Source organism: Strix aluco, chromosome 1 (assembly GCF_031877795.1).
Source record: "Strix aluco isolate bStrAlu1 chromosome 1, bStrAlu1.hap1, whole genome shotgun sequence".
NCBI classification, from domain to species: Eukaryota; Metazoa; Chordata; class Aves; order Strigiformes; family Strigidae; genus Strix; species Strix aluco.
Window position 1 is genome coordinate 122,547,543 of NC_133931.1, and position 13,097 is coordinate 122,560,639.

Genomic DNA, 13,097 nt, shown 5'->3' on the forward strand with positions numbered 1-13,097 from the left:
TTTCTCATCTTCAAATGTGCTTCTCCTTAGGTGTACTGGTTTTCAGCATCAAAATGGGGTCCAGGCTCTGGCACACTGGAATGCAAATCCCAACTGGATTAAAAACCACGTTTCAGTCTCCAAACCTTGATCCTATCTACTGGCCAAATGCTTTTCCCAGAGACAAAGGGCTCATCAAGCAAATTACTGTCACTATGAAATTCTGCAAGCCTTCCTGGTTGAAAAGTTCCTCCACTACAAATTGGGCTCATACTTGGAATAGTTCTTCTGAGCCTACACTTAGACCCTTAAAACAAAAAGAAAGGCCTACTTCAGACAGAAGTCTGCTCTTGGAAAGGAAGGCAGGCCAAAGACTTCGTGCAAGCCACCAGGGACTTTGCTATTGCTATTGATTGTACAAGGAAGGTTCACAGCAGCATACAACTCCAAGACAAATAGGAAGATAAATAAATAATGTTGCTGTTATTCTGCTGACATGATAGGAAGTCCCTTCCCAGCAAATCTGTAAATGCCCGTTCACAAACCCAAATGAAACTTCAGGTAAATGCAACTGTCCTGAAGTTACTGCATCAAAGAATCAGTGGGGAAAGCTTATTATCATGTGACAGACCACTTGGTCTACTCAGCTTCACTATAAGGGCCACAAATATAAGACTCAGCAAGAATCAAAGACAGAGAGTAACAGACAACCAAAAACCCTAGCAGTTTGCTCAGTTTAATTTCTAGCTTTGGAACAGCTTTGGAAAAACTATTCTATCCTGTAATAGCTCTTGTTGGAAAATATATGCGAAAATTCAAGGATTTGGTTACCTTTATTTTACATAATTTATTTTAAAAGTTAAATCATAGTGCAATACAATTAAACTATGCTTTTAAGGCTACTATAGCCTTGCCTCTGGTGAGAGCTATCTTCCCAGCCTGCACCCTACATTGAAAGTGTGCTACTATCAGCTCCACTAATTTGAACTTTGGGGCTCTATGTTGCAGAGTTTTGTGGAGTATTGGCAGAATAGAAGATGACAATGATACATAGACTGCAAGGTCTTAAATAGCAAGACATTAAGGCTAAGAAAGTAAAGGCCAGTAATCAGACTCAACGCCAAAGTGGAGCAAACGTGTCATAGTCCATGGCTGATACACATCACTCCGAAGGCAGTGCACTTCCCAATAAACCATGTATGTTTTCTAGATGGGCCCTAAAGCACTGTGTAATTCAACTCTGTGGAGACAAACGTTAGCTTAATATAAAGATATACAGAAAAGACTGTAGCTTTTGAATCCTTACAGCTACTGTTGAGTACTGATGAAAAGGACCTACCTTGTCCACTTAAGTAGACTCTGTCTAGTGAACACTGTATACAGCCTTTTTGTGCTCCCTACTGCCCTGCTTTTCTCATTATCTCTTCTTCATGAGACCGAACTGAAATCAATCAACATATTTTATATCTAGATTTTATTTTCTTCACGTTTCTGTTTTTCCTTAGACCTAATGTGTCTATAGTGGAACTAGGGTTATTTTTCTATTCACAAGTACTTGATTACTCTAAACCACGTATTAGAAAGCAAATATATACCAACGTGAAACCTTCAGGCTTATGAAGTGAATGCCACAACACCCTGTAAACACAGGGCAATATCACCGCTGCAGCCATGCCAACCGATGACTGCTGTCTTTGGGAACCCCAGCAGCCAGTACGCCATCTCTGATTCTCAACTGCTGCCGCAAGCTAACAGCCCCTGCACTTACCTTTTCAATATGGCACTCTGCAATTATTTATGTGAGAATACAGCATCCCTAAAAGGCATATCTTAACTACGCAGAAAAATGGGAAAGGACATTTTTTGAGTTCAGTTTTATGAATAAAGGAGATTATAATAATTCCATTAAAAACAACAGTTTTGAAAACAATATCGCCAGTGTCTTTAAAGATGCACACCTCAAGACTACAATAAACTTCCCTGAGAAATCACAAGAAACTAGGTTCTCACTCTAGGATATGACGAAGAAAGGGTGTATAAAGCACTGCACAGAATGTGTATGTGCTGAGTGAACTGTCAGGTATGCCCACCAGCACAGCATGTAAAGGCAGCTGCTCCATCTGCACAAGATCTCTTCCCTCTATCAAGTTTCCACTTCAGCTGAAATGTCAGAAATCGGTGTCTAGAGAGAAAAAAGTAGAATGTACATCAAAGATGAAAGGCATCCAGGCATAAGCACATCAAGATGCCACTGTAGAGTTAAAAAAAAAAAAAAAAAAAAAAAAAAAAAGGATTGGCTGATTTACATTAGCAAAAAAGGTATGTTTGCAAAGCCAGCACGCTTTAATATTTAAAGATGTGTCACACATCAATAGCCTGTGATTATCCCACTCTGAATTACTGTACCCTATCATGGCTGCAGTAAGGGAGAAAAGACGTTCTTGATTTCTCAGTATTAGAAAGGGGAACTACAGCATTAATTTGCATGTTTCCTTTCCATCTATGTGCAGTTTTGTGCAGTGTTTAAAATTGCATGGTTTAGGAACTATCTTCACAGTGTTGAAATGATATTTAGCATTACACTAAATGGAAAAATAGGAAAGTGGTGGCATGCAATATCTAGTCACCCTGAACTCCAAACACTGGAAATCTGTATTCAAAAGAGGAAAAATCTTAATAAAACAGTCAGTTGTTGTTATTTGCCACAGTTCCCTCAAGAGAGGTAAAATGATATATTCTTGTTGATGATTAGCCCATGTGGTCTCATTAACAGTGAGTTTTTGTCTTGATCAGCGATCCAGGTATATATTTTTCTCCTCTCATTAAAAGTATTTGTATTTCTTGTATTTCCAACAGTTCTTGATGTTCATAAATGGGGGGAAAAGAAGACCAGTACAATAAAAGATTGTTTAGTTACAGATTTTTAATATTTGGGATTGGAAATGGTCTTGAATGGGGCAAAGCCGTTCATTTCAATGGGCTCTATCACAGTCCTTCATCATTGTTAATGTCATATGACAACACCATTCCAAACTGTTTTGAACTGTTCTGAGTGCTTTTTTCATCATTTTTCAGAGCTGAAAACAACCTTTTCCAAGCGTGCAGGTTGCTGTCAATTTTACCTTGATGTACTGGACTTACATCCAGAGATGCTGGCCACAAATATGTTAGGAAGATGGAAAGGCCAGATCCCCCAAAGGTTTCCTCCTGTGCGCCCACAGTTCCCCTACCCGCTCAGAACCTGGCAGCACTGCAGTGCGTGACAAGGAAAGATGATGGCAAAGTAGCTTGGCTTTAATGCAACTGCTCTGAAGCCTTTAGTATTGATCTGAATGAGAATTCACAGCAAACAAGACCCTTCTGAATAGGTCTAGTGTGAGTCAAGGCTGGCGTCACATTCTCATCTCTCCTTCACCACCAAAGTAGCAATTAGCCTCTTCCACGCTACAGCTGAGATCAGCTTCTCTGGTCTCTTTGCCAGTAGTGGTTCTTAGCGTTTCTTAATGGCACTTAAAATTCCTCACAGCAGTTGTATGCTACCTGATAGTTCCATGTTTGAATTGGTATGCTACTATACAAAGGTCAGTTATTTTCAGCTCTTCTTTCTGATTCATTTGACAAGGCAGCCTGATAACTGATGAGCTCTTTAGTTTCTTTGCAGGTAATGTCCTTCCATGGTCTGGTACTTTTATAAGAATGTGTTTACAATGCAGCTCATTTCCTCTCTAAGGCTCTGGTAGATCTTTAGCCCTTGAAATCCAATGTTAACTTAGAAATAATACCCCAAAAGAATCTGTTTTTTATTTATATTTATTTAAACATTCTGTTTCTTTCTGGTGCTGTATAGCTTTGCTACCCTTACACTGCATGTAATCAACATTGCAGTTGGTCACTCCCTGTCTGAGCTCTCTATTGGTTCATACAACACTATTCACAGAGATGAATTCTTCTAATTTCTTGATGCTTTTTCTTACAAAATCACTGTTCAGCTTCTCATTTTTGAGAATATTTGTTTTAGCATCAGTGATTTCTGTCCTTGTCTAGCCAGATACTTTTGTTAGCTTAGCCTGATACTTTCTGGATGTGTTTTTAGTAGTAATGTTTGCATTATCCAATCAATAATAATGCCACAGCAGACAAGGATGTTTGCTAGTGTTCACCTTGAGCTGATATGTTTCTTAGTTGTTCAACTTAGAGAATGTTTTGCACCTCTGTATACAGCCATGAAGATCTGTTTCCATAGGCTGAAAGCTGTTCTGCAAGATCCTCTCATAGTCTGTCAAAGCCTTTTGAAAATCAAAGAAATAAGAGGAGCCTATTCCCTTATACACTCCTCTACAACTGGTAGGACACATATCTAGTCCATCCAAAGTGCTAAGAGCCTCAGTTGAGCCTGTTCCTTGTTTTGCACCCAGTGTCCCTTTACCTCTTACACTTCAGAAGCCTCATCACCTTCCCAGTATTCAGCAAGATCACCCTGTCAGGGCAGTCTAATAAAACTTTGTTTCCACTATTGAGGAAAAATCTCTTTTTCCCAAGCTTCATTGTACAACTCCCTCAGTGTCATTAAACCGGTGCTGTCAGGTGCCATCAGGTTTTCTGATGGGAGTTCACTGATCTCCATCTCCCAGGAGTTTTTCAGCCTCTTGCAGCTTACGTTAATGCCAGGCTCAGGGCTTCCAGCTTTCACTACTGCTTGGTCAGAGGGTTGTACAGAGTAAAGACTTCTTTGAAGTGATCCATACATCTGCTTTCCCTTCTGTATTAGCTGTGAATATTTCTTCCCTTTTTCCTTTGTTTGGCACATTTCCTCCATTTACTCTCCTACTGAAATGCTTTGTCTTTTCTCATTATAGCAGTGGCATCTGCTTTATCTGTTACATTTTCCATCTTTTTCTGTCTTTCCCTACCTACAATGTTTCTCACTAGTGGTTTAGTTTCTGCTATTCATTCTGTGACTTCTTCCAAATTTTTTTTATTCTTACCATTTGGAGTTCTCCCTTCTCTCGGCAAAGGGCCACATTTTCTGCCTGTGATTTTCTCCAGTTATGACTCTTGCAGTTAGTAACATTGCTGCTGAGCTAGTCCTGGGGTTGCTAAGTCACCTTCACCTGTGTTTGACAAAGCCTCAAATGAATTCCTCAGCATCGATCCTAGCTCTCTCACAGTATCTTTCTTCAAGTTCCATTTTGTACTGTTTGCCAATGCTGACTACTGCTTGAAGTCACTAATTTGCAGTTTCATTTACAGGCAATGGCAAGATGTTGGTCAGTGGTACCAGTGATAGTTTGGAGCAACTGTGTCTTGGACAAATGAGTTGAATTTTGTTTTGCCACCTATCAAATGTGCAAGTCTATAGGAGTAACTACAATGCTTTCAAAAGGAGACATGACACATTGGTCAGACAGTGGAATAGGCTGCCCAGGGAAGTGGTGGAGTCACCATCCCTGGATGTGTTTAAGGGTCGTTTAGATGAGATGTTGGGGGATGTGGTGTATGGGAGAACTTGTAGAGTAGGGCTGATGGTTGGACTCTATGATCCCAAGGGTCTTTTCCAACCTGAATGATTCTGTGATTCTGTGATGAAATCTAACTTAATTACTCCTTGCCAAGAGAACAAAAGAATGGCTTTCTGATTCAGACTCAAGTGTCCTACCTCAGGTCATGGCCTGTGCTGCATTATTAAAGAAGGAGAACAGCAGAGAGTGATCCTTCATGGTCTGTCCTCCGAGTTTCCAACAATAAAAATGATGGACTTCCTACGCCAGATGTTTCACCAAAACTGCTGCATTTAAACAACCAATAATGGAAATATCCTTCATGATTCCTTCTAAACTCTATTTCAATTGATTTATACTTTGGGATCCATAATATTCTTTGTCAATGAGTGACATAAAGCAACTAGAAGTTGTGTAAAACACCTACTTGATTCTTTTTAACCACTTGAGAGATTCCTTGAACACCCTCTAGTGACATCTTAAGAGGAACCATAAACATTTGTTCACACATCAACATCTCCCTGTCTTACATGATTTTATATCATATTTCCTGCAGTGTTTTTTCTCTGTTATCTCTTGATTACCTGCAAGAAGCGTAGCTCACCTAGCCCCTTGCAATCATAATTTTTAAGAGCTTTTGGTGGTGGACCTTGGAAGAAGTACTGTCATATCCACATGCTGATAATCCACCTTCTAAGAGCTCTAAATACATTTCTAGAGCATCACATTCTCACAAAAGCCCACTTCCCACACTTATCCATGGACCCAGTAGTTTTGTTACCATTTCTATGAATTTGCAAGCATGTAAGTTGGACCTACTGATCTTTAGTTCTTGTCACCATTACGTGAAGTCTTTATAAACACAGATGTCACATTTCCTATCTTCCATTCCTCTCTACTGCTATTAATGTAAGCAGTAGCTTACTCCACAGTAAATAATTCAGCAGTTTTGTAGAGTTCTTTCAGAAGTCTGAAGAGGGCTCTTTAGCGGAACCTTTAGAAGTTCTAAAAGGAGAGACTTAAAACTTCAGAGACTTCTAAAGAAGCCAGTCATCTGGCTTGCTGTAGGCTTTGCCTATTTATTACCATTCATTTCGTCAAGAACCACTTGGTTGATATTTACCACTTTGTGGAACCACTTTGGTTGATATTTACCAGGTTTCCCTGTAGATCATTATTATTACATCCTAGGTCAGTAATAAAGATAATTTCAAAATGGAAGTCATATTGTCACATTCTATCAATGACACTTCGGCAGTAATTGTTGAAAACATCTCTGTTCTCATTGCTCTGTTCTTTGAAAGTGGAGCACTAGATTTTTTACCAATGGTTAATCTTTTAGTAACTGGCTTGGACCTAGCATATATTCCACACTGTTGATGAAACTAAGCCAATGAGTGACTCTTCCACAGCAGTTTCCATTATAAGTGTAGCCTGGCCACAATATGTGTAACCACTATGATCTGAATAAGTATTCCTCCTCTTCTCTGAAATACTTCTGATCTGATACATTAATTTTTTTGAGACGAAGGTTGTCTCACCTCCATCATGATCTAAAGGGTCCTTTGGACTTTTATCATTCTTTGTCTGACTTATTATAATCACAATATCACAGTCAAGGTGCCAGGGGCATTTCTTTCCAAGGTGCTTTATGTTGGCTGACCTTAACTTTTCAGGACCTTAGCGTACTGAAGCTAATATTTCCCAGGAGCCTCCATAAGTACAAGCATTAAGTAGTGTTTTTGCACAGTCACTTTATAGAGTGGTAACCTGATCCCATCTGCCTTCCCATTTTACTGAGCTTGTTTTACTGATCAACAACTGTACCAAAATGCCACATATCTACTCTTCATTCTTGTCAGCACTGAGGCCTTAATTTAGCATTTTTGATTTTTAACCTCCCTCTTTTGCTCTTTTAAAGACTTTGAAGATTGTTTCTCGATATGGTAGCAGTATACGTGTCCTTCTGTTAAAATGCTGTATTAAAAATTACTTTTTGTAACTATTTTAATATTGTAGTGCCATACATGGAAGAGAATCCAAAAATGCTCTTCTCTGTCATCCATCCAGCACAATAGAAATAAGCAGTTTAACACAGTAACTTTAATCAGGCAGATATACTAACCTAATTGAGGTTTGTTTCACTAACGGTTGGAAGTTCTCAAAATGCATATTTTGAATATATTTCAATATCTGTTCTTTCATTTTCACGACTTTTCCCCCTTGGTGGAGAGTACACAGTCAGTTACTAGGTTTTTTCCTTCACTCCAAATTTCTGTCATTATCCAATATAACCAGCAGTTTTCTTATGCAAATACTCATTGTTCTCAGCATGTTTGCCCTTCATACAAGTTCTTATTTCACGGTAATAACACAAGATATTTTTCTTTTTAAAATCATGTTGTACCAACAAGATAAAAGAACGTAAAAGGAATCCAAGAAAAAAACTCAGCTGAATGACATGAAAAGCGATGGAACATCTATTTATCAGTTTCTATTCCTTGAAAACACTGATCATACAGGAAAGGTTTGTTAATCACCATATTACTTTTTTGTCTCATTCTTCCTCACTTCTTCCTTGTGAGATATACATTTACAACAAAGTCACCTCTCTTCTAAGGCAACAAAATTATAATTGAATCCATCTCTGTCCGACTGAATAAAATGCAACGTCTCAAAGGCATCACTTTTCTTTCCAGAAAAAAATAATGTTTTGGTTTATGTCTGATTCTCACTCGTTCAGATGTCATGATGTCTAATGGTAAGAGGTAATCTAGAAAAAAATAAGCTCAAACGTTTTCATAAAGACTGAAAAGTTCTTTAGAAACAAGGAAAGGTAGGTATATGCCTCTTTGGTATTAAATATATAGACCCCATCCGGTTCTTTACTCATAGCCTACTTTGGAGAAATGACTAATCATCACAAAAGCTAAAATGCACCTTTCCTTACTAGCAAGTTTTGTGATATACAATATTTCTGTAGTATATTCAATGTATATCCTTTTTTTACTGTATTGGATATGTATATCAGAACATATGTAAGTGTACAAGTGCAAGAGTGTACACAATTTTACTCTTCTCTGACCTCAAACTATTTATGACAAAATATAGAAATTTCTTGTAAAAGAATCAATATTTCAGTGTGGAAAAAAAAGTCAGGTCAAACTTGCAATAGCTGCATATGAAGTAATATACTCTGTCCACTTTGTAGGTCTAGAGAGTAAAGATTTTACTCACAAGGAATGCTTCTTTCATGATATTTTCTATGACATTAAAAGCAAGTAACATTACCACGTGGACTAAAACCTCACAAAATTGGAATGAAGTTCTTCTGCTAAGTTAAACAACTAAACAGATGCCTACAACAGACTTCTCATAATGAAAAACTTTATAAATACAATTAAGTCTGTAATTTGAATCATTTTATGCAATATCATTAAATACAAAGACTCTGTCAGAAACAGAAGAGGAAAAAAAAAAAAAAAGAATGTTACTGCTTGTTCTGTGATTTCCTGCCAGGATATTAAAGTCTTTCAAAATGAGCCACGCATTTGTAACACTGACTCCGTAGGACTAAAAGACTGTGGGATCAGGTGTTCCAAAAAACAAAATGGAAATGCTTATCTAGTTATGGAAAGTGGATGAAGCTATTAATTTCAACAATGTAGCATACTGTGTGCACACCTACGACTCCCAAATGTAGGTAGTGAATATGTGCCAGCTTCAATTCTTTTTTTTTTAGTAAATTGGAAGTTTCGGAGAATATTCTCATTTATGGAGGCAACAGTGATTCCACAAGATCTTATATGTTAAAAGATTCTGAGTGAGGTAAAAGCAGAAAGTTCATTAGGTTAGAACATAAAACATAAGCGTAGCCTGCATGAGCAATTTATTGACACTCCTTAATATATTCATACTTTGGAGGTGAAAAAAATGCTTAACCATAAAATCAAGTTTAATCTCTCTAGGAACTAGAATTACTTGGAAAGATTTCTTTGACATAATTATTTTCCAGCTAGTCTCTCAAATATATTGAAACCAAACATCATTCCCAGCAGTGGTAAAACAGAGACTTTCAAGATCCCAAGACTATAAACACCCACGTGCCTCCTTAGATACCTGCATAATTGGCCTGATTTTCCAAAATTACTTTGAACATAATAAGTTTCCTTGATTTTTGCTGACCACCTACAAATGTAAGCCGATTTCACTGGGAAACACAAATTGCTCAGCATTTTTTTCAAAAACTACATAAACAATTTAGGTACCTCCACGTCTAAAGCAAAGAATTCCTGTTTCGAAATCCCATCCTCTCCTTGAGTTGAGCTCCCTACCTGAGAAAGAGACTGTCAAAATGAGAAGCTATATGCACCTAACATAAATGAGTCTGTACCACACAATGAGCAGGAGTATCAAGTAAAGCACGTCTGCTTACCTTTGCCTTGCGAAAATGGTAGACTACCAGCATGCTTATGAAGTCCAGCAGCATACAGAGCGTTTGGAATGAGATGATAGCCAGCCGTAAATACTTGTCCTTCTGTGCATAGCAGGGAGTATCATCTGTACAGTAAGAACATCCTTCCCTGCAGGGTAGGCAGGTGTAGACTTCCTCTGACAATTCACCACCAGAAAAGCGATTTTCTGCATCCTTTCCTGAAAGTATCAGAAGGGTAAGGGGAGACACCTTTAGCTGTACAGGATGGGCAGTTCATCCATACAGGAGCGAAACAGTCCTCTGCTGACTCCCTTTCCCTCCCTGTTGGCCTCTCTCAAGTTACAAAATGACTTGCCAGGGCTGTTTTTTCTCATTTTACCCTCCTTTGTCATGTTCAGAAAATGCAGACCAATTTAGACATGAGGGAAAGTGAGCTTATTAAATGTCAAATACCTTCCCACTGTATTTAAAGTGGGCTAAATCTGCACGGGAAATTCTTTGAAGGAGACTTCTGAATGGGGAAAAAATGACATCAAAGATTTGGGAATAAGGAAAGGATTTCACACGGACACATGAAGAGCAGACCTATTAACTACTTAATGTTCACAGTACAAGCTCTGATCCTATTTCAGATTGTTCCTCGATTTGATAAAAATGCTATCTAGTCAATTAATTAGTTTAAAATTAGATAAAACCCTTAATTAATATTTGTTCAGCATGCTGTTGCATGATTGCATGACTCTGTCCCCAAAGCAAAACCAGTGCACTTACACTAAGTATAATTTTTCAATTGTTCACACAAGCACACCAGGAAATCTGGAAAACCTACTGGCAAGTTAATATTTTGTCTACAAAAATCAATGATTCTTAAGCTGACATCTCATCCATCAAAGTGAACCCATCAACAGAGCACAGGAGGATTCCTACTTTTTCTGATCCATGAACAGTTGCCCATAACTCTCTGTAACACTGCTTATCCTACAGGCAATTAATGGAATAAAAAGGTGAAAGAGAAAGGGGGCGAAAAAGAATATTGTTGAATAAGAAGGAAAACTGAATTACTGAAAATGTTTAATATAAGCAAGACAGGCTCACGATCTTCCAGAAACAAGAGAACGTGGCTGAAGCCAGATCAATGGTGTGTTAATATGTGTGGCAACATCTCTCACTTTTCACAAGACTACAGAAGTGCTTCAATATCTTTGACCAAAATTCTCCTCCTCTGTCAGTGAAAGTAATAAATCATGCATTCAAGAGACAGCCTATTCCACCGATGTTCCACAGGCATACCGGCTTATAAAACTCTCTTCAGACTTTTAGCTTGAAACATTTGAAGCAGGTTATCTACAAGGGTAATTATTTTTTGCTTTCTCACAAGCACACATCTGCTGACAGGCAAAGCCTGGGAAAGGGAAAAAAGCTGTATACCCAAGTCTGTTTATTCGGCATGCCATTTCAGCAGCCCTGTGCTCCTCATCCTCAGTGTAGGATGCTTCGCTCCCTCATCCTGCAGTGAGCAGAGAACAGGCTGGTATTTCTCATTAAAACTATGTATTTCTCTTTGGAGCTTATTCTAAACAAAGATGTTGGAAACCTGAATATAGCAGAGTAGTGCTGACTCATGCTAGTAGCCAGATTTTCTTAGATACAAGCAGACAGCAAGAAGAGATCTTGTGTCTTTTTGACCCAGACTGTGGGAGGCAGGAATGGAAATGTTGGAAAATAACTGTGCTTGGGCATCCCAAGAAGGTGGAGAACCTCTAAGGAACACTAATCCTGAAGATATCCTAGGACTGGAACTCCTTTTCAGAGCAAACACCCATGGACCTCAGCCATTATCCCTCCAAGAGCTTTGCCAGAAACCACCTCCTCCATATGTAACATTGTATCTCTGTTTTCTAACTTAGAGCTAGAGCAATTGACCCACACTGTCCTCTGTCAGAGACAGAAGTCACAGTCTCCCACCTGCAAATCAAGAGTACACTACTCACTGATCAACTTTTTCACTTCGTTTCCTCAATATATGCACTCATGTCAACCTGCTTTTCCACCACATGCCTGTTCCTTTATCATTTCCGTAAAGAGTCACCCTTCAATTAGCCCATCTCCAAAAAGATTATTTAATCTCTTTAAACCCTCACAATTCCGAGCCACACATGAGCCATTTGTTAATATGTTTTTATTGTGGTAGCTAAATAAATTATTTTCAGTGTAAAAACTTAACCACTGAAAAAATATAATTTAAAACCTAAAGTTATGAGATTACTTAAATCACAAATATTATACAAATATGGCCTGATAATTTTGCATGGTCCTAAACTTGATGTTTTTACTTTATTTCTGAAATGTTCAACCTTGAAAGTTGTTGAAAATGCATTATAATCCATTTTATCAAGCATTTTCTTATCCGAGTCATGCATGGAAGTTTCTTCATGTGTATGCTCGTCACATACTACAGGGATAACAGCCAATAAACAGTTGCATGTTGCAGTAAATCTCCCACGGATATGACTTCATAATGCAACAGCAAGCCTTTGCTTAGATGTGTCCCGTGTCACACTGCTGTATACAAAGGAAGATCATCGATATGCATCTCCTGCACTGCCAGCTATGACTGATCATCTGGTGAATATCTTTTGATTTTTAAATAATTCTTCATTATAGCTAATATAAGAAAGATCCAAAAAATTGGATCTACTTGAGATTTTACACAAAGTGATAAGGAATTATTAACAATCCCCATCTTTTTGTTTGTTTGTTTGTTTTCTCCTTGTCAAAAAGAATGAACATTTTTCAGACCCTCTAAAAGAAGTTCTTGGGAAGAAGTGATCATTTTATTTTCCACTGACTGGGAGCTTTTTTATCTACCCACACCCTTGCCCTGACTATACGTCTCAGAGCACTGCTGCCCACTGCATAGTTGAACATTTCTACCCTTTATGTCCAGCCCTGTCCCCTCACCAAGGTCAATGTAACATCAACTCAAACTATAGATAGTCCAAGCCAAGCATGAAGTTACTGCCTCTTACAGCACTGCTAGATTTCACTGTGCCATGCTTTCTCCTATCTCAGCAGCTCTTTGGGATTACATATGCCTTCTCCAATGAAGAAAATCAGTTCTTCCTCCCCAAAAGATGGCAAAAGATTTTAGACACTGGTGAGGTAGATGGACAAGAAGCCAATTC

At 38.3% G+C, this 13,097-nt stretch overlaps 1 protein-coding gene across 1 annotated transcript in view; it reads right to left on the reverse strand.

Moving 5' to 3' along the window:
* GPR158 (G protein-coupled receptor 158) overlaps nucleotides 1–13,097 on the reverse strand; it is a 211,523-nt gene that overhangs the window by 106,541 nt on the left and 91,885 nt on the right. The window contains exon 4 of the mRNA XM_074833759.1: nucleotides 9,913–10,130. Within this exon, the coding sequence (XP_074689860.1) occupies nucleotides 9,913–10,130 (218 nt within the window). The remainder of the gene's footprint in view (nucleotides 1–9,912; nucleotides 10,131–13,097) is intronic.